Source organism: Aptenodytes patagonicus, chromosome 3 (genome assembly GCF_965638725.1).
Source record: "Aptenodytes patagonicus chromosome 3, bAptPat1.pri.cur, whole genome shotgun sequence".
Taxonomy (NCBI): Eukaryota; Metazoa; Chordata; class Aves; order Sphenisciformes; family Spheniscidae; genus Aptenodytes; species Aptenodytes patagonicus.
The window spans coordinates 22,156,456-22,175,690 of NC_134951.1; the positions used below are offsets into that span (position 1 = coordinate 22,156,456).

At 40.0% G+C, this 19,235-nt stretch overlaps 1 protein-coding gene across 1 annotated transcript in view; it reads left to right on the forward strand.

Annotated features, from left to right (window-relative positions):
* The first annotated feature begins 708 nt into the window (after positions 1–708).
* The window catches only part of PXDN (peroxidasin), an 88,960-nt gene continuing 70,433 nt past the window's right edge, over positions 709–19,235 (forward strand). The window contains exon 1 of the mRNA XM_076332854.1: positions 709–932. Within this exon, the coding sequence (XP_076188969.1) occupies positions 709–932 (224 nt within the window). The remainder of the gene's footprint in view (positions 933–19,235) is intronic.

A 19,235-nucleotide genomic window follows, 5' to 3' on the forward strand; every position in this document is an offset into this window, starting at 1 on the left:
TAGTCCTCTTACACCTCCTTGCCAGCGTACATGCCTACCTAAAAACATCAACTGAATGTAATTCAGGGCAAATGTGACAAATTTTCCTGGTTCAGCAGTATGAGTTGTGGCACTAAGAGGGGGTAGTCCAAAGGTTGTGTCCGTGAGTCTTTCAGACCAGGGCAGAAACGGGACTTAGTTTGTTGAACTTGCTTCTTGCCATAAGGGTTTCTCTTTTCCTTCTCTTCTCTCCCTCATCTCTTCTCTTTGCTTTCTGTCTTTTTCTCTCCTTTCCTTTCCTTTTCCTTTTGCCTTCTCCACCCCCTCACTTCCCTTCATTTTCCCGTCCTTCTCTCCCGGGGTGCACGCAGTCGTCCGTCTCAGGGGGTACCTTCACCCCCTCCCTTCCCGGGGATGGAGGCGAGGGCCGGGGAGCAGCAGCCCGGGGGCGACGGCCGGGCCCCTCGCCCCGGGGCGCGGCGCTGCCCCGCGGTGCGTGCGCAGGGCGGCGCGGAGCCCCCGCGGCGGGGCGGCCGCCCAGCCCGCCGCCGGCCGGGGCGGGCCCACCGCCGTCCCCTCCTCCAGCCTGCGCGGAGGGACGGGATCGCCCCGCCGCCGACCAGAGCGGCAGCCGCGGCCGGGGAGCGGAGCGGGCGCGACGCGGACCTGCCGGAGCCCCTCTCCTCCTCCTCCTCCTCCTCCTCCTCCTCCTGCCCCGCGCCCTGCAGCATGGCCCGGCGCGAAGCGGCGGCCGCCCCCGGCCTCTGCCTCCTGCTCCTGCTGCTGCTCCGCAGCGGGGGGCTCGCCCCCCCCGCCGCCGCGCAGCCGCCGCCGCCGCAGCAGCGCGGGAGCGTGTGGTGCCCCAGCCGCTGCCTCTGCTTCCGCACCACGGTGCGCTGCATGCATCTGATGCTGGAGGGCGTCCCCGCCGTGTCCCCCCAAACCACCATCCTGTGAGTAGCCGGGCGGGGGCTGCCGCGCCAGCGGCTCGGCGGGGCGAGCGGCGGCCCGGCGGGCAGGGAGAGGGGCGGAGGGAGGGCAGAGGAGGAGGAGGGGATACCTGGGGTGGGAGGCACTTTGGGTGGCGGTGGAGCCTCAGCCCTTTGTCTGCGGTCGGGGGAGGGGGGTTGGACCCACGGCGGTGGCTCTGCCCGGGCGGCCCCGGGCGCCCCCCCGCTGCTGGCGGGGCTCCTCGGCGAGCGGCGGCGGCGGGGCTGCCCGGGGCTGCCCGCGGCTCGGCGGGGCTGGGCTAGGCTGGGCTGGGCTCGCCGCCCCCCGGCCCCGCGGCCGGTCCCGGGGGCTGGCGGTGCCCCGGCGCGCTCCTGCGCGGCTTTGGCAGCCCGGGGGGCGCGTGGGGTCTGGCCGGTGCCCGGGTTTTGCGGGGGCGGTTAGAGGTGGATATTCTGGTTAACCTGCGGGCATTGTGCCTCCGGCTTAATCGTCCCTAGAAGGATTTTGCTGCTTCCTTAGTATGCTGCTGAAAAGCATATTCAGTTGGCAGGAGGATCGACAGGGATATATGTAGCACTTTCTGTTCAGTTCCGAGCCGTGGTGGGGATGTATGAGCAAACCGGGACCCAAACCCTGGGCTTACTGAAAACTAACCCGGTTCAAGTTGCTGCAGAGACTTGTGGACATTATTTAATGTCCTGTTTTTTTAATTCAGGTACTAATGTGTCAGTTGAAGTGTCCGGCCATTCCTCTATAGGGTCTGGTCAGTGTTTTGAGTGGGATTGTGTTGGTAATAAAATTCAGTATTGACAGTGGTTAACGTTTATTTCATTCGCATCGATTTTACTGAAACGGTCACCTTTCCAGCCATATTTGCCTGTAATAAATGCAAAGTTCTAAACGAACATCACACGCTATTTTGTTTCAAGGTTTACTGTGAGGAACGGATTTGTTCCACTGACCGGCTTATATGTTACTTGGTCTCAGAAAGCTCTTGGCACCAGCCCTGTCCTTCCCTTACACACACGCAGCCGTGGAAGCCGAGCAGAGCTTGGCCCTGGGAATTTTCTGCGGGGCCTCCTGTAATAAATTGACTTGTGACTTTGTCAGATATTTTCAAAAGGGATCTATAAAGCCTTGGTGTGTTTCAGCTTCCAAGTATTATTTAATGTGAAGAGTACAGTCATTTAACATTAACTGAGTCCCTCTTTGGCAAGAAGCACAGCCTTTTGGCAGAATGGGATTAGTCCTGCAGTACTTGTAAACCTTTTAGGGAACAATACAGGAAGTGGGTGGTTAATGTTTCTTACATTTGAAACAAAGTACATTTACAGAACACCTTTCGCCTTGAGATTACAGGAAACTGTGTAAAGCTAGTTTTGTGAATCATCTTAACTGTAAAAAAAAAAAAAAAGAAAATCTTTAGAGTATGGAGTCAAGTCTTAGTGGCTTGGTTTCATGTTAAAGGTAGAAGGGCCTGCAACAGCAGAAAGCATTAGATTAAACCTAGCCAGGGTGGAGCTCCCCTTACGGTGGGTGTTTATAATCTTGCAGTGAGTCAGAGGAGAATGTGTGAACAATGCAAGCATTATACTCGTCTAACCCCACTAATATATCTAGTATCCCAAATCTGAATTATCATTCTGGTATAATGCAAGCTACAATGCAGTGGAAGTAATGAAAAATAAGTTAAAAACATTTTTTCAGCTTGACAAAGAACAGTAATTCTCAAAATACGCCTGCAGATGACCAGCATTCTTCAAAACATAATGGTGGCCTTGTCATCTGGTAATGGGTATTCTCCTTTTTCACCAGCCGACTAGGGGACTGTTATAAATAAAATAAGTAACACTACATCTGTAAATGCACAATTACTCCTTCTGCTACAGTTCTGCTGAATGGCTGTGAATGGGGAGGAGATGGGCCAGAAGATAGTCAGGCAATACGAATCTCTGGGACAAAAAACAATGGCACAATTTATTTAGTAATCAGTAGTTTGAAGGTACGAATTATACATAAATAGCGTATCTATTGTATATGAAGTGCCTACCTTTAGCTGTAGGATGTATTTTCAGAATAATTATTACATGTCTGAGGTACTCATTGAATTACCAGATGGTTTACCACTCATTCTTACCTGTGTAAGAATTCTTCATGGAGGTAGCCCATCACCCACAGAGGGCTTTCTACACTCAAGAATAGTGTCTTTTTTAAGCATGAAACTAAGAAGCAGTTATTTCATCTCTGATTTAACTCTTTCAGTTTGTCTTTCATGTGGAGCCTGTATATCAAATTATTTTCTTTAGTAGTGGTGTTGATAGCTAGTTAGAAATAATGAATTAATTTCTATTGAAAGCCTTCCCCTTTAAAACATGGACTTACGAAATCCTGCAAAATGTGTTGCTGATGGGTTAAGCCCTTTTTTACTGGCATTGGTAAATTCCACATTCTTGTCTGTTTTATTTCTTCCTTAGGACACGGATTGACCGTGCAAAGTAATTTTGTAAAAAACCATCACCGTCAGTTTTTTGTCATTTGTAAGTATATAGTTATATTGGTTTTTGCTGAGCACTGGTTCTGAAAGCTGTCCCATTTTGGAAGCTGGGTTGACTTTGTCCTACTTCACATATAATTTGTTATATGGATTAAACCAGCATGGGGCCCAGACCAACAGTGCAGCCAGATGTTTTTCCCCACATATCAAAAATGTCTACTCCTAATCTCAGGCTCTCTTTTGAAAACTTCATAACATTACTAGTCGCTGACCTTGCCAGTGCTACTTCTGGCTGTACATTTTCTCACTCTCTCCTGCTTCCCCCACTTTCTGGCACTTCCCCCTTCCCTGCTGCAGGCTGGGATCCACGGCTTAGATTTCTTCTGCAGGGTGGATTCTGCCAGCTTCAAAAGTGCTTGTGGAGCCTTGTGTGAGCACGTGGTTTCACCCAAGATGAGATTATTGCCCAGACTCTTTGTAGGAGCAGGGCTGGCATCCCAGTCAGCAGGTCCTGTGCTGACTTCCCTTAAGAATGGAGACCCACCTCCAAAGCAGTTTGCAAAACCACTTCATGCTTTAAGTACAGTCCTGGAAGTTTCCTTTAATCTCTGACTAAATATAGTGTGCTCATGTATTCATGGAAGTTGCTGAAACATATTTTATTAGACCATTTAAACGGTCGAGGAATGTAAAATTCTGAATACAGTAGTATTACTGTCCTCTCTTCCCTGAATTGTATCCTACCTTACACTTATTTAGGGGATTTCTGTGTTTTGCAGCCATTTCTAGTTCATGGTGTTTGTAATTCTGACAGGGGTCCTTTGAGTATCGATGCAATATGTTACTCTTTGTAGCTTGCCTAAACATGACCAAAATCCAAACCTGTCTACAGGACTAGTTACACATACGCAGACCAATACTAAAACTCGTTCCAAAAGTTTTTCTTGGCAGCACCTGGATGCTCTCTGATTTTTTGCTAGCTGTACAAGCATAATTGTATTCACTGCAGTTGGGTCTCAAAGGCTGAACAAGTATGTAAACTAACATTCTGTTGTAAGCAGAGAAGGTAAAAATTGACAAAAAATAATTGTCACAAAAGAAAGTGGACTTGATTTGCACTAAGAATGGCATGCAAATTATTGAGGAGAAAAATTTATTTTGAAATAAGTCACTCGTAATAATATTTGCTATGGGCAATTATTACTTTGGCTCTCCTGCATGTGAGATGAATATGAATAAAACACCTTTTCAATACGTGACTATAATTTTAAGTGATCAGACCTTAATAGGACTTTTTAAATTGCAGTCATTCCAGGTGAGTAGCTTTTGAAGGTAGCCACTGAAATTAAATTGAAGGCAACAGTCTCAGTGTTGCTTGTTACTGCTTTTGTTTATGTGATTCCAACGTATTCTAAAAATTGGATTGTTTACAGTGCATATCTTTTTATTTATGTATCTATTTTAATTTCTGGTTTGTAGTGTAGATGTCAAGGATCCACCCAAAGGGAAAGGGGAAAGCATTAGTTGTTTAATTCTATGGTGAGTTTCTAGACAGCTGTATAAGAAGTACTCACGTTTTTTTCATAGCTCCATGAGAATTCTTGTGGAATCTAGCGTGCACTCACAGTGCCACTAAAAAGCATTACTGATGCTTTTCAAGAGCATCTATCTTAATACAATTTAAAAAAAAAAAACTGAATTACACAAATCACACATCTGTTTGGAGTATACATGATTTACCAAAGAGATAGGGGTAATGGAAACGTAATGACATTTTAAATTTCAGTGATGATTTGTGATAACATTATGCCTCTTAACAGAGGGATTTAGGGAAAAGAAATGGGTGATATGTATGAATTCTGTCAGTGCAGGAGTCTGGGCTATTATAGCAGAAGGATGCATGCTCTTTGCAGATCTGCTGTTTGCAAATGTTGCATTATCAGTCAGCAAACCACCAGCCCATTCTCATCTGAAAAATGCAGGATCCTTGCTTCCGATCAGAACTTTGAAACCCTTTTAGAAAAATTCCAGTAGATTAAGCAATTAAGACAGCAAAAAAATACACCTTGACACTGTGAAGGACAAAGGACTGTAGTCTCAAATCTGGACTGTGAGTAAGCTCGATCACTTCACTGCTGAGCATCAATTTACATATAGGAGGTAGTTGAGAGATATGACACTGGTATAAGATTTTAGTTAAGACACAGAGATTTGTATATACTTAGTGTTCAAAAAAGAAGAACAGATACTGAAGGTTTACTTGAAGTGTTTAGAATAACTGAATACCGACACAGATCTTGGCAGACTCTTGGCTGGGCAGCAAACTGCATTTAGATGCCAATGGTGATTTGCTTGAATTACACAAAACAGGGGGAAGGCATAAGATTATTTCAGTAAAAATTATCTTAGGTCTTCCTTCATGGAAATGTTATGACCAAGTGCAGAATTCAATTTGAGATTAAAACACCTACATTTAGGTCTCTATACACAGTAGTCTACAGCCATGTTTGATGTGTGAGCTTCCCTTCTAGTGAGTAGCAACTTAGCCAATACAGTCCATTGTGCCTGGAGCAGGACCCCGCTCACCCGAAAGGGGACACCTTCATTTCCTAACTATAGTATCTAGCGCCATTTGAATTCCCTTGAGAAAATAATTTCTAGCCTCAAGCTGCATATCGAAAAAGAACACAGGTCTCCCAGTGGGCCTGTGTCATGCCTGCTTGCTCCCAACAGATGTCTCAGATAGCCTGGGACATCTAAACCAAGAGCAGGCACTGCTGTTCAGACAGCTGAATTAAGCTGCTACTGTTTGGGCAGTTTATTAATTCTCCAGCCTTCTTCAGTATGAGTGTGTTGACTAGTCTTCTGTTGACAATAGAAGGAGTTTAAACATCTGTATGTAGATGTTGATATTTATTTGTCTAAACAAAAGCTTAAAATATTTTTCAGAAGAGAATGTTTCCGTAGGATTTTCGACAGAAACTACTTGCAAAAATCAGGCTAAGGAGACGTACACAATACAGAAAGTAACTTAAAGTATGTTAATTGTCGCTAAAAGGAGAGTATTTCTCCTCCATTAAGCCCTATTCTCTGAGTACCAACAAATCAAATGGATACTGCAAAAGATACTAAACCTCCCCAGCAAAGCGACTTTGGAGGGTGTGTAGGATGTGAACCCAGCTAACGTCATTCCCGGGCAATCATTCCCGGGCAATCTGTCTGTACTGCTGATGGAACGAGCCAGGACCAAGGCGTGAATGTGTTAAGGAGACATTTGCAGAGCTTGCAGAATGTGCTTGGTCGTTAGCAGGGGGCAGAAGGGTACAACATTGATAGAGTGTTTGGCATTTACTGGCAGACATTAGGCAAAGCTGCTGAGGGATGCAGCAGAAGGCTCAAATGAGTCTTCTCAAGAACATATCTGCAAGTCACTAGATCCACTAGTGGGAAAGTATTTTTGTCATCTCAGCAGCAAGTTAACCCTCATCAAATTCTTTGTTGAAGAATAGGAAAACGTGGAGCAAAATCATACCCATCGTTTCCTGCAAGTATCTTACTGTATATTTAACACACTGTCATCAGAGGAATACGTTGTCTTATGTTACAGTTCATACGTAAAATTTCTGGTTTTCATCTTTTTTACTAAGATGTATTTTTGACCAGTAAATACTTAACATTTGAGTGTTAAAATGCTAAATATGTATTTATGTACAGAAAGATGTCCATAATGAGTAAAACCAAAGATCCATTTGACCTAATATGTGTTCTCTGAGGGTGACTGAAAATGCAGTTTATAAACAAGTAGACAGCATAGAGCAGCATATAGTGGTTCATCCCTATAATAATTTGCAGCTTAGGGATTTTCTGAGCTAAAGATTATTTCCATATTACGTGTAAATCTTGATGGATTTCTCCTCCGCAAATTGTTTAACCTCTTTTTTCAACTAATTTAGCTGTTACTTACACTGATAACTTTTGGTGACAAGGAGTACTACACAAACTACATGGTGTAAATGTAGTTTTTTCTTCTTTTGTTTGAAGCCTGTAAGTTGCTAGCTTCACTTGGTGTCCCCCATTTCTTCTGTTGGAAGAGACAGCCAATACTCGATCCCTCTCTATCATCTCAATGACAGCCATGATTTTATGAGCTTTGATCCTAAGCTTCTCCATTCATTTCTTTCTAAAGTTGAGGAGTCTTCTCACTGAAAGATCAGTGTTCCTAACCTCTCATCATCTGAATTGCTCCTTCCCCACTCTGCTGTGTTTTGAGGTGAGGGAATTATAAGTTTCCCTGGTATTTGCATGGACAGATCTGGTATGTGGGCTAACTGGGGATTTCTAGAGCAGCATTAGGATAGCCTCTTGTTCTTATTTTCTGTTCCTTTCCTAATAATTCCCAACATCATATTTTCTCTTCTGGAACTGGACTGTTGTTTTCATGGAATTATCAAGGGTAGCTTAAGATCTTGTCCGTAAGTAGTAATGATCAGTTCTAGGCCCACCATTTTATTTGTAAAGTTTGGTTTTCTCCATATGTATTACTTTGTACTAATATGCATTAGGTCTGCATTTTAATAGCCAGTTATGGACTGTTGACATGTCGGTCCTTCTGCTGTTCTTCCTAGTCAGACTTTGTTAAAATAGATAAATATCATAACCAAAACTTTGTTGTCTCTGTTGTTCATCCCTCTTCCACTTATGAATAAATTGAACAATGCAGAACCCAGCACAGCTCTCTGTGAAACTGGTGACCTTCCCCCACTATGAAAATTCACCATTTACTGCCAACATCTCTTTATATGCTGATCTGGACTGTGTAGGATATTTGCTTTCCAGCTGTTTCAAAGCTTTGGGAGTTTGGACAGTGGTCAGCACAAGACTTTTTTGTTTCTTCTACTGAAACGGTTTAGAAAGCCACGAAGATCATATAGATCAGTGGATTGCTTGGTATTGTTGTCTAGGCCCCTAGTTGAAAATCACGGTTTTAAACATTCTTCTGTCTTCCTGTTTCTGCTGGCAGATAGCTTCAGCGCCTCTGCTGTTACTCAGTTTTCCCAAAAAGCAGCAAAATGAAAAGTGACGAGTTATATCAATTTTCATCATTACTTTGGGGAATTTAGGGGCATGAGGGACATTGAATAAGAAATTTTTGAGTAGCAGATACAAACATGGGATTACTCACTGGAAAGAGTAAGAAATGGATGCTTGGACATGAGTAAATATACTCTTTCCCAAAGAAGGCTGGTGAAAAAATAACAGGGAGACGCCTATCCCTTGCCTCATCAGGAGTGTCTGGGTCTGAGACACAAGGAGAGGGGCGAGTGTCTCGTCTAACATTGTGGTAAACACATGCCTAAGAGAAAATATGACTAATAAATATTCCAACCTCCTCCATTTTTCTGAGTAGCTCTTACTGACTTCTCTCTCAGGTGAGGTCAGTGCTCATTAAGATATGAGATGGGGATGTCATTAGTCAGCAGAAAACTTGGTCATTTAGATGTTCAATAAATGTTAGGCTGCCCATGTGTGCTTATGGATTGGCTTGTAAGTAAACTAAGTTTAAATTAAAAGGTTGAAAGTCTAGCAGAAAAGAAAAATAGAAAGTATAGCCAGTAAAGAAGAGAACAGAGCTCGGGGTAAAGATAGAAGGAAGCTGTGGAAAGAAAACAACATGATATAATAGAAGAAATTGCTATTGCTATTATGACATGAAAAAACAGCAGACAGCTATTCAGAAAACAACAAAAGATGAGGAGAAATAGTGTGTGATGTGTAAAATTGCATAATATTTTATTTTTTTATTACAAAATGTCCTTTTACAGGAATATTTTACTGTGTGTAATGGGTAAAATGAAAATGCTAGGTTAATGTTTTCAGGCCCCAATTCTATTTTGAACAATTGAAAAACAAACTGTAAATTTTCACTCATCTTGATTAATCTCTCAAAATGGTATTTTTTCAATTATTTCTTTTTAGATTCATATTTCTGAGACTTTCAAAGCTTATTGTAGTTTGTTTACAGTATTTTTCCCCACTTCATATATTATTTTCTGATAAAATATTTTGTACACTTTAGATCTCATCTCGCAAATGTGAACTTATGCTTAGCTTTGTATACGTGAGTAAACCCCAGGCTTCTGATTCTTCCTGGGCTTGGATGTTTGCTGAGTCTCTTTCCAGCAAGCCGAAGTGTTTACAGCCTTATAGGCTAAGACTTCACTTACAGAAAAGGTCCATTTATAAAGGTGACATTTAAAATCTATATCACACAGGCTAAATATTTATAGTTGCTTGTCTTTCTGGAGAAGTTTATATATAAAAATAAGTTAATATTTTAAATACTTGTTTGTATGCCTGGGTTTTTATATATATATACATGATATACATATTGTGTGTGTGTGTATATATATATACAATAAAATGGAAACAACAGAGCCAAATTGTCTTTATCATTTGTTCCATTTGGATTTGATGGAAAAAAACCAAAACCAAAACAAAAATAGCTTTACAGGCTTTATTATTGCAAACATGGGCAGAGTTTCAAGGCAATCCAAGGAGATGGTGCAATGAGAGTTGGCTGAGCTGGAATGGAATGACTCAAATATTTCCTTTTCCTTCTTTTGCTTATCAGGCTGCCAAATTTGATTTCTTTTTGGTATGGAATTGTTACTGTTGCTAATGAGAGTCAAGTGATTCTTTTAAAAAGAAAATTGAATGAATGTTTAATTTATTGCAAATAACAAAGATTCTCAAACTTCTTGAGAAAGACACATGAGGGAGAGACTGGTGTGGGCTCTCAGCTTCACGTCTTTTTGTTTGATCTGTATTTACAAAGATTAGCGAAGATTAGGACATTGAAGAGTTTGTGCAGTGCCTGGCATGGCTTCTTGAACCTTGTGAAAGTTTGTAAAATGAAAACTGTGAAGTTTGGGGCAATGTAGTGTTCTCTCTTGTTTTTTTTCTGAGTTGTTTTCTAAGTTTTACTAAGCAAAACAATGAGCATGCATATTTAACTCCAAAATTAGTTTTAATGACTGTGACATTGTTCCCTTTTTTGTTGTGATCTGTTGTTGTTCGGACTTTCAGATCTTTTATTCTCTTTCCAATTGCCACTCCCCGGATCTTTTGGAAACATTTTCTTTCAGCATTCTTTCCCCTGAAATCACTTATTACAACAGTCTGCTCGTTGCCTGGCTGGTCTAAAAAAGGAAAAGAATATTACTTTGTACACAGCATTACCTTGACTAATGACTGTTTTTGGTAAGCAGGATGGTGACTGCTAAGTGTCAAGTTATTTACATTGTGTTAGACAGACCGATGGATTTAACAGCCTTTTCCTAGCCATGTGGCTGCCGGTTTCCTTTGTAGGAGAAAAAATACAGAATAAGCAAGTCCATGCTTGCTTTGACTTATCTCCAGGCAGTGTGAGTATCATGGCTGGGGCAGCATGAAATTCAGTGCAGACTTCTCAAAACAGTTAAATTGAGAGGCTTACAGCCTCTGTCCAAGGTCCACCGTGCTCTACAGAAGGTAAGTATTTTGTTTTTACATGGTTTTGGTTGGCCACTTAGATATAAAATCTCAGTCTTTGATATCCATGGTGGCTTCTATTTAATGACTGATTATCAAGATAATCAGATAAATTTCATGATAATCAGATGAAATCTGTCATCAATATTCAAATCTTTAACGTGTGTCTGAATCAAAGTCTTATAATGTTTTAATGGTGAGCGAGGAAACTTTTTTCCAATTTTTCAAAAATATTTTGGAAAATATGTGGGGCAGCGTGTGGTCTGGTACACAGATAACTCTAGTGAACCACTCAAAACTCAGAATAAATACAAATAAATGCTGCATTACATTGCTAAGATAACGTAAAAAGCTGGAGTAGCAGTGTGATGGTGTGGCATATGTATATAAAAAATACACAGTGATTGATTTGCAGCTGGGAAGCTGCCTATCAAGCAGGATGCCTTTTAAGGGATATTTTTTCACCCTTTGGGATAATAACTAATTTGGGTTCAAGAAAAAAGTTTTGGTTTGATGGCATTTTGATAAACCCTCTGAGAAATTTGAGAGGTGGGAGTACTTTAAGTTATTTTTTAAAGACATAAACTGAATCATAAAATTCAGATCTTTGACTTAGGTAACATTCTCAGTCTCCAATAAAAAAGGCCCAGGCGTTTTTTTTAAAGTGCCAGAGAAAGGACAGACTTTCATCGGGCAGGAAGAGCTGCAGAGCTGCGACAGGGCTGCAAGAGCCAGTGAGAGCAATTTGATTATGTGAGTAGGTGGTTTGCTCTGGCCAGATTCAAGTCATTAACTTTCTGATTTAATTTTATTGGCCTGGGCAAAGCTTAAGTAAGTGTAATAGCACCTATACAGGGGGTAGAATCAGCTAAAGTAAATCAATTAGAATGTTCACTAGTTAGACTTTTATGTGTAGATAAAGCATGTTTTATGTGTAGATCGAAGACATAGCTGTCAGGAGCGTAAATAATTGCTACCAGGCAATTATTAAAGGTCTGTAAAGACCTTTCTTAGTATAGAAACATCTCCTATACTTTATTTAAAGCAATTTTTAAAACTCAGACTATTCTTTTTCCTGAGTGCTCTATCAATTAGCTAGATCACTTGAAAATTCTAAAATTTTGATACATGCCAAAACATCTTTCTTGATTCAGTAAGCAACAGTTTTGAAAACTTAGCCAAAAAATCTTCTAATCTTCCCATTATGACACGAGTATTTTCTGAGATGTTTTATACTGTGTCAACTTCATGTTCTTTCTGGAGTAGATGTTTTCTTTTTGATATCTTCTATTTTCTTTATACATGTTGGATACATCTTGCATGTGAAGAATTGCATAAAAGTAGTGGAAACAGAAGAAATATTGTCTAAAGTGTAAAAATAGTCTTGAGACACCATATTAATGAAATATTCATTTCCAACTGAACAGTTTGGCAAAGTAATTTAAGTGGCAGAAAGCAAGATTTATAATAAAAAAATATTAACCAGCATTCAGTGTCAATCTTTATACTGGCCATATCTGTATAAAAGATATCTTATCCATCAATATATGTAAGATATAGCTATCTTTTGAAGAAATTTGTGTGTATGCCAAACACTTTAGATAGTACAGGGGAAGTTTTCCATTTTCAATGAACTTGCAATGTGAACAACACTTAGAGAAGAGGTATAAGAGGTAGGTAAATAACTTGTGTACAGCCCACACACTCAAGTACTCAGGTGTATTATGTAGGTCAGTTTTGTAACTCCATGGCATGTGTTTATAATCCCTTATTCATCAAAGAAAAATAAGAACGTGTTGTGGTTTGGCACTCACCATTCAGCAATATCAAGTTGAATTCAAACTAGTTTTGTCTTTTCAATATTGGTAAAATTTTGAATTCCCACAATATATAGGAAACCAGTAATATCTGTGCAACCCAGATTCTTCAGGTAACAGTTTTCCATTACCTTTAATTTACTTTTTTTCCATGGATATCCATGAGGAATTGTTTTTTAACAGCATTAGCATAGAGCAAATACCTGTCTTGCTTGTCAGACATCGTTTATGACAGAATTGTATCCTGGTTGTTTTTTGTTTTTTCCCCCTCCACCCCCCACCCCCTTCCTAAACTCTTTTCCTGAAAATCAGAAAAAATCTATATCCCATCATTAGTCTATAATAATAAATACATCTTGGTCTGTTATCTGAAGTAGAATTTGCATTTATAAGATACTTAAATATTAAAATATCTTTTATTTACTTACTGGCTTTTGCAGGTTGACTTTGCTTTGAAAATATCCTTATTTCTCTGAAGGGATATTTCATTTTTCAGGAGCCAGTCTTCTGGACAGTATAAACAAAAAATGCTTTTAAAACAAGCTGATTGGGGTGGAATTAATTTATTTTATTTTTTAACTTTGAACTTTGGAGATAATTGGACATGATGGTAGATGCCCATAAAATAAATTCTTTTTAAGATCTGGACCCACATGTAAGAAATTTCCGATAACATCAGGATTTGAAAAACTTGTTGAATGCCTTTGTGGATTTAAAATTTGCTTTTTTTTTCTCTTGGTTGATGTCTCTTTCGTTCCATAGATCTGTTGTTTTTAACTGCACAGTGACAAAGCTTCAGTGGGTGGGAAATAAAATGTCCATTCAGCTCAGCCTTATCTTTAGCCCTGTGGTTTGGACATGGAAAGGATTTGTCCCTCCAGAGACCAGAGCAAGTGTATAACCTCTCAGGAGAGATTTCAGCCATTACACTACTGTAGTAGCACAACATCTGATGCCTGAGGAAACTTTATCAGTAGAAATTTATGCACTTAAGAGGTTAAGTGCTGGGTTTGTGGCTTGCACTCTTCAGCCTCTTAAATTCTACTTAAGGTGTCTTAAGTATTTGTGGAAATCCCAGCCATAAATTGGCATTTTTATGCCTCCAGATCAGAGGGTATATTTGTACTGCTGACCAGTCTTACAGCAATGATAGTTTAGCTGTGGGTCCAGATGATTCTTTTTCAGGTGAGCTTAAAATCTGGTGAATAATATTTGTGGGAAAGAATTTTTTCACTGGCTTTTAAGCCATATATATGGCAGTGTTCTTAGTCAAGAGGAGTACTAGTAGTTTATACATTTCCAAGACATGTAAGTATGTATTTTTGGGTAGTAGAAACATTCTAAGAATCTATTATTCAAAGCTGAAAAGTAATTAGTAGATATATCTGCTTATTGAAACTCAGTTTTTTAAAGTTTTTGGCTGCAGACAGGACTCAAACTTCTTTTTTTTGAGATGATGATTTATACTGTATATTAAAAGAAAATAGTAAATCTAATGTATTTAAGTAGCTGGTCTATTTAGTATATTAATGCTAGTATGTACCTACTTGTTTTGTTTCAGTTTTCTGTTTTAACTTACAAAATAGAGATTGTACCCCTTTGCAGTTAAAAAAAACCCAACCCAGAAACACCCTGTGAGTGGTACTTGGGTTTCTTTTGGCTGCTGGCCCAGTTCTCAGAGTTAGCTGAAAAATAAACAAGGGAAAAAAATTTGGTTTCACTCTGAATCATTTAGCTGATTTTGTGGCCTGTGATGTCCATGGCCACTCCTGTTCGCCCCGGTGACAAAGTGGCCTGGCAGGCGGCAGGAGGGGAGGAACTGTTTCCTGAGGGAAGCTGTTAACTGGCCCCTGCGGCCGCTCACTTTGTCACGGAAATAGGCCTGCATTCAGGGAAAAGCTTAAAAATAAGCCGAGTTTGTGATACAACCTGAAGGGCCAGGTTCTGCACACACAGAGGGCCGTAAATGCCCCTGCTGAGACCTCCTTGCAGAAAAAGTCCCCTTCCACTTTCCTACCTTGCCTGGGAAGCGAGAGCCACCTGCCCTGCCCTCCGTGCTTCCCTGGGCCTGCTGCTCCCGCCCGGCAGCAAAAGCAATATCTTTCTTTGGCAACGTTTACAATTTTGGCTTTCCTGAATTAATTTTTAATTAATCTCCCATCTATTGACTTGTCATGCTAGGTATTTATTATGTGGATATTTTAAAACACCTGATTTTCCTAAAATGCAGGTATGTGTTTAGCTTAGAGATATTTCCAATATTTTCTTTCCATTCTGGTTTTGCAAGACTAATCAAATGTTTTTACTTTTCCCCTTTTGTTGCATATGCATGTGGTTGAAAGCATTTTTCTTTCCTTTTGAACTCTAGGAAAGACCCCTTGAGAGTCCATGTTAGCTATGATGTGTTATTGGGAAGCATGTGAAGTTGCTCTCTACGTGGCCCAAATGGTATTTATATGGCCTGAGTGATAGCTAGTTTGTAACTGATAAGGGGTGATGAAAACAAGGATGTAAGATGAAATGTGTTCAAAATGGAAAAATCAGATTGAACTATAACTTCAAAAATGGCATTAAACTGTGAAGACTGAAATAGTACAGAATCGCATTCGCTTATACTCAGAAATTAACTTTTTAGCCTTAGGAGCAACATGTAAGTGTGTAAAAACATTTTCTGCCTAAAAGTGTTTCATGCTTCTTTTTGGTATTTTTAGTACTTTGTTAATGTGATGAAATAATTACAGAGATATTAAAAAGTGCTTTCTAATTAATTGTTGACTTAATACTGCCAGTATTAGAACTGCTTGGAAGAGGGTGCATGACTTAAAGCAAAATAGTTGTGATCTCTTGAGACCTCTGGAATTTAAAATAACTAACAAACAGGCACAAGACTAGTAACACTTATTTGGAAATCTCAGACACATCTATAATTTGCAGCAATCCAATCTTCCAAGTATTTTTAATCTGGTCAATCCAGATTTACTTTAGGTAGAGAAAGAAGAAAAGAAATGTGCAGGGAAAGAAGTTGTAGGCATTTTATTTAGTTCAGTTCTACTTTTGCAATGTGAGGTAAAATGGGATGGGTGTTGATTGATTCAAGTTATGGCATATGATAAAAATGTATAAAGCATAATATTTATTACTAATCTTTTATTTATTCTCTTGATGCGTTCTGTAGGATAACTTGTTCCCTAATAAGTAGGAAGCAGGAGTTGGAAATGAGTAGTAAATTGCTTTAATTGTTTTTTGTTTATAATTTTGATATTGATGTTAGGATGGACATAGCAAGAAGAAAAAGGAAGGAATAATCTCTGTTCCCAGAGATTCCCTTCCCTGAAAGTCATTCAGCTGGGTACTTTAAGGTTGAATGTCGTCTTCTAGTAGCCACTTCCATTGCTCTTTGTAGGCAGAAAGCAGCTTCTCTTCTCCCAAGAGACAGGAACGCACAGAAGCCTGGGCTGAGGCTGTCTGCACTGATGAGGAATGAGGAGATAAATATTGGAGGCGTCCTAACGCAGCCCCGTCACTCCTAGTTCTTGTTCTGAGTTTGCTTTGCCAGCAGCAGGAGGAGCTGGAGGCAGAGCAAGAAAATAGCTAACTTTATCTGCTCTGGCAGCCTGTTGTTAACCTCAGGAAGCAGAAAATACGATTCCAAGAGCTGCAGCCTTTCCCAGCTGAAGTGACCTGGGATTTTCCATAAAGTGGAAGGAAGAGCCATCACTTTGAAACCAGGAAGCCGGTCTGCAGCCAAGTGATAGAGTACCTGAATTTTTGTTTTTGCTCTTTATGCAAGCCAATAGTGCTTTTCATATTAATAGTAAAATGTCCTTGGCATTCTATAAGAACAAGTATCCAGTTAAATTCTAACACCACCTCTGAGTCTGTTTGAATCTAATACGGCAATCTCTGTATTGGAAATAAATGGAAAGTACATAACGGTTGGAAATACGTTCCGATAAAATCCACCTAGTAGAGAGGGAAGAGTGACGCATAGATTTACAATGAATAAAGGCTTTTGAGTCAAATTTAGATATTTTTAGATGCAGTAATTCCTTCAATTTTCTACTTCCTTTGGCTTGATGTTGATCTTGTATTGCAAGACTTCTTTTTGAATTGAAGGAGACAAAATGGGCATTCTTTAGTAAGGTCATGGGCATTGTAGATGCTGGATGTTATTTATTGGTATAATAAATACAATGCAAGCTCACATGCACTGCATGTGAGGGTTCCTGCCCTGAGGAAAGACCCCCCCCCCCCCCCCCCAAACTGCACTGATGGGGAAATCACACTTCTATACTAGTATATTGGTTTACCTGCCCAGTCTGTTACGTCTTTCCTAGCCCTCACTCACATCCCTGTTTTCAGCTGTAGGATCTTCTGTTGCTGAGAGCTCATGGCCCGCAGCTCTCCACTGATACTCGCCCAGTGCAGGGGGTACACAGCTTGGTGCTCCTGTGGGAGGGGGGGCTGATGTGTCAGAGCTAGAAGGAGGCTTAAGAAACGATCTGACCTCTGGCACTCTGGTAAAATGCAGGTGGATCTTCTGTATCGGTGCGTATTTTCTTTTATGAATACGCACGCTCATTTGCTTGCATTGCACCGGCATCCGTTTTCCTGACAGGAATGAAAGAACTAATCCGCCGTAAAACAAAATCAGAAAAATCCTTGTTACAAAGAATTGTGAGTATATTTTCCTGCGTACCTGTATTTGGTGTTTTAGGATATTTTTTTTAATTAGTCTTTAAGAACTGCTGCAAAAAAAATTTTGTGTATGAACTTCAGTGCTTAACTCCTCTGGACCTATTTTAAGAAAAATAGTCAATGCTACTCTTCACTTAAAGTTGTTTGCTTCTAGTGAGTGGAATCTGAAAATAAACACACTCAAGCTGGATGCAGGGTTAGACTATCCCATTTTTAACAGTGAATATAGTTAACTAACAGAATGACTTGCTTTAGGTTTTGCTTGATTCATGGTCTTTTGAATCACAGTTTTATATTTTTCTCAAAGGGATGGTTCAGCTCTGACAGCAATAATTGCCTTAAGACAGGAACTTCTCTACCATTGTGTGACTTCTCCTGTGTGGGAGGCCAGGGGATGATAATGTTTCTTTCTGGCTTTCAGTTCTTTCCTCTGAGAATAGCAGTATTTCATGGATATAGAATTTAGACTTAAGCATCCCTGTGAGACAGAGAAGTGCAGAAACATTATTTATTTTGCAAAATGGTAGATGGGGGGGGAAAAGACTAATTTATGACTATAGCATAAAAGCAGTATTTCTGTGGTTTTTTTCACAGTAGTTATTCACTACAAAACCAAACGAAATTGTTATCGCATTTGTTCAGTGGTTCATGGTATGCCATAAACTAGTCAGTTTCCCTTTTTGGTGTCTTCCTTTGCCTACTATAGAGGAAAAACTTTTTTTTTTTTGATTGAAAGGAAAAGTACAGTTGAAATAATAAATATTGAGAAGGAAACTGAGAAGAGGTTGCATCTCCAACTGTCGCTAATCCTCTAAAAATATTTCAGTGTATCAGTAGCTCTTTACAATACAGACTGTGCCAACCATCAGTTCACTCTGTGCTTGATCCAAGACCTTAACCATCATGTATTGCTGTTAACCATCATGTATGGCTGTTAACACAGCACTCATGCACAGCTATCGTGCCCTATTTTATTGGGCACTGCACAAATGCAGGACAAGAAAGCAGCCCTTTCCCAAGGATATTTCTGTAAAAAATAATCAGTAATGAATCATATGGCTGTACTGTCAACAGCCTTTTCATTGTTTGGTTTTAGAAATAGATCCTCCTGAGAGGAATAAAGACAGATTTTGCCTTTTCTTGTTATTTCTTCAGACTGCAGAAATAGCATTACATCTCTTTCAATTTTACCCATACTGTTAAAAGGAGGGTTTTTTGGTTGTGTGTTTTGGTTTTGTGGTGGTGGTGTTGTTGGGTTGTTTTTTTTTTTTTTTTTAAGATAGCATGAGAATTAGAAACAATTATAAAATAAAATTTCTAATTTCAAAATACAATATTTCTGTAGTGGATGGATTTTGGAAGACTCTGAAGGTGGATGAGACAAAGAGCCATGATCATGCCAGAGTAAAATTTCCATGTATAATTCTTGACAATTAAGCCTACATGCCTAAAACTTTGAACCAGCAAATCCCACTTGAGTCCTATTAATGGCACTGCATAGCTGGTTGGAAAAATTGGCAGCAAGGGCAGCAGAGGGATCTACAGACTTAGTAAGACAATACTGTATTGCTTTTCATTGAGTTCACATTTAAATGTTTTCCTTTCAACTCTAATGGCAAAATAATTGTTAGTTAAAACAAATCCTTAGCTCTTGGAGAAGGCTATATCATAATCTCTCCATTCACCAAAGCTGTACCTGATAAATATATTTTTTAAGACTTACAAACTCGAGGTCCCTTTCAACAAATCTTACATATTTGTGCAAA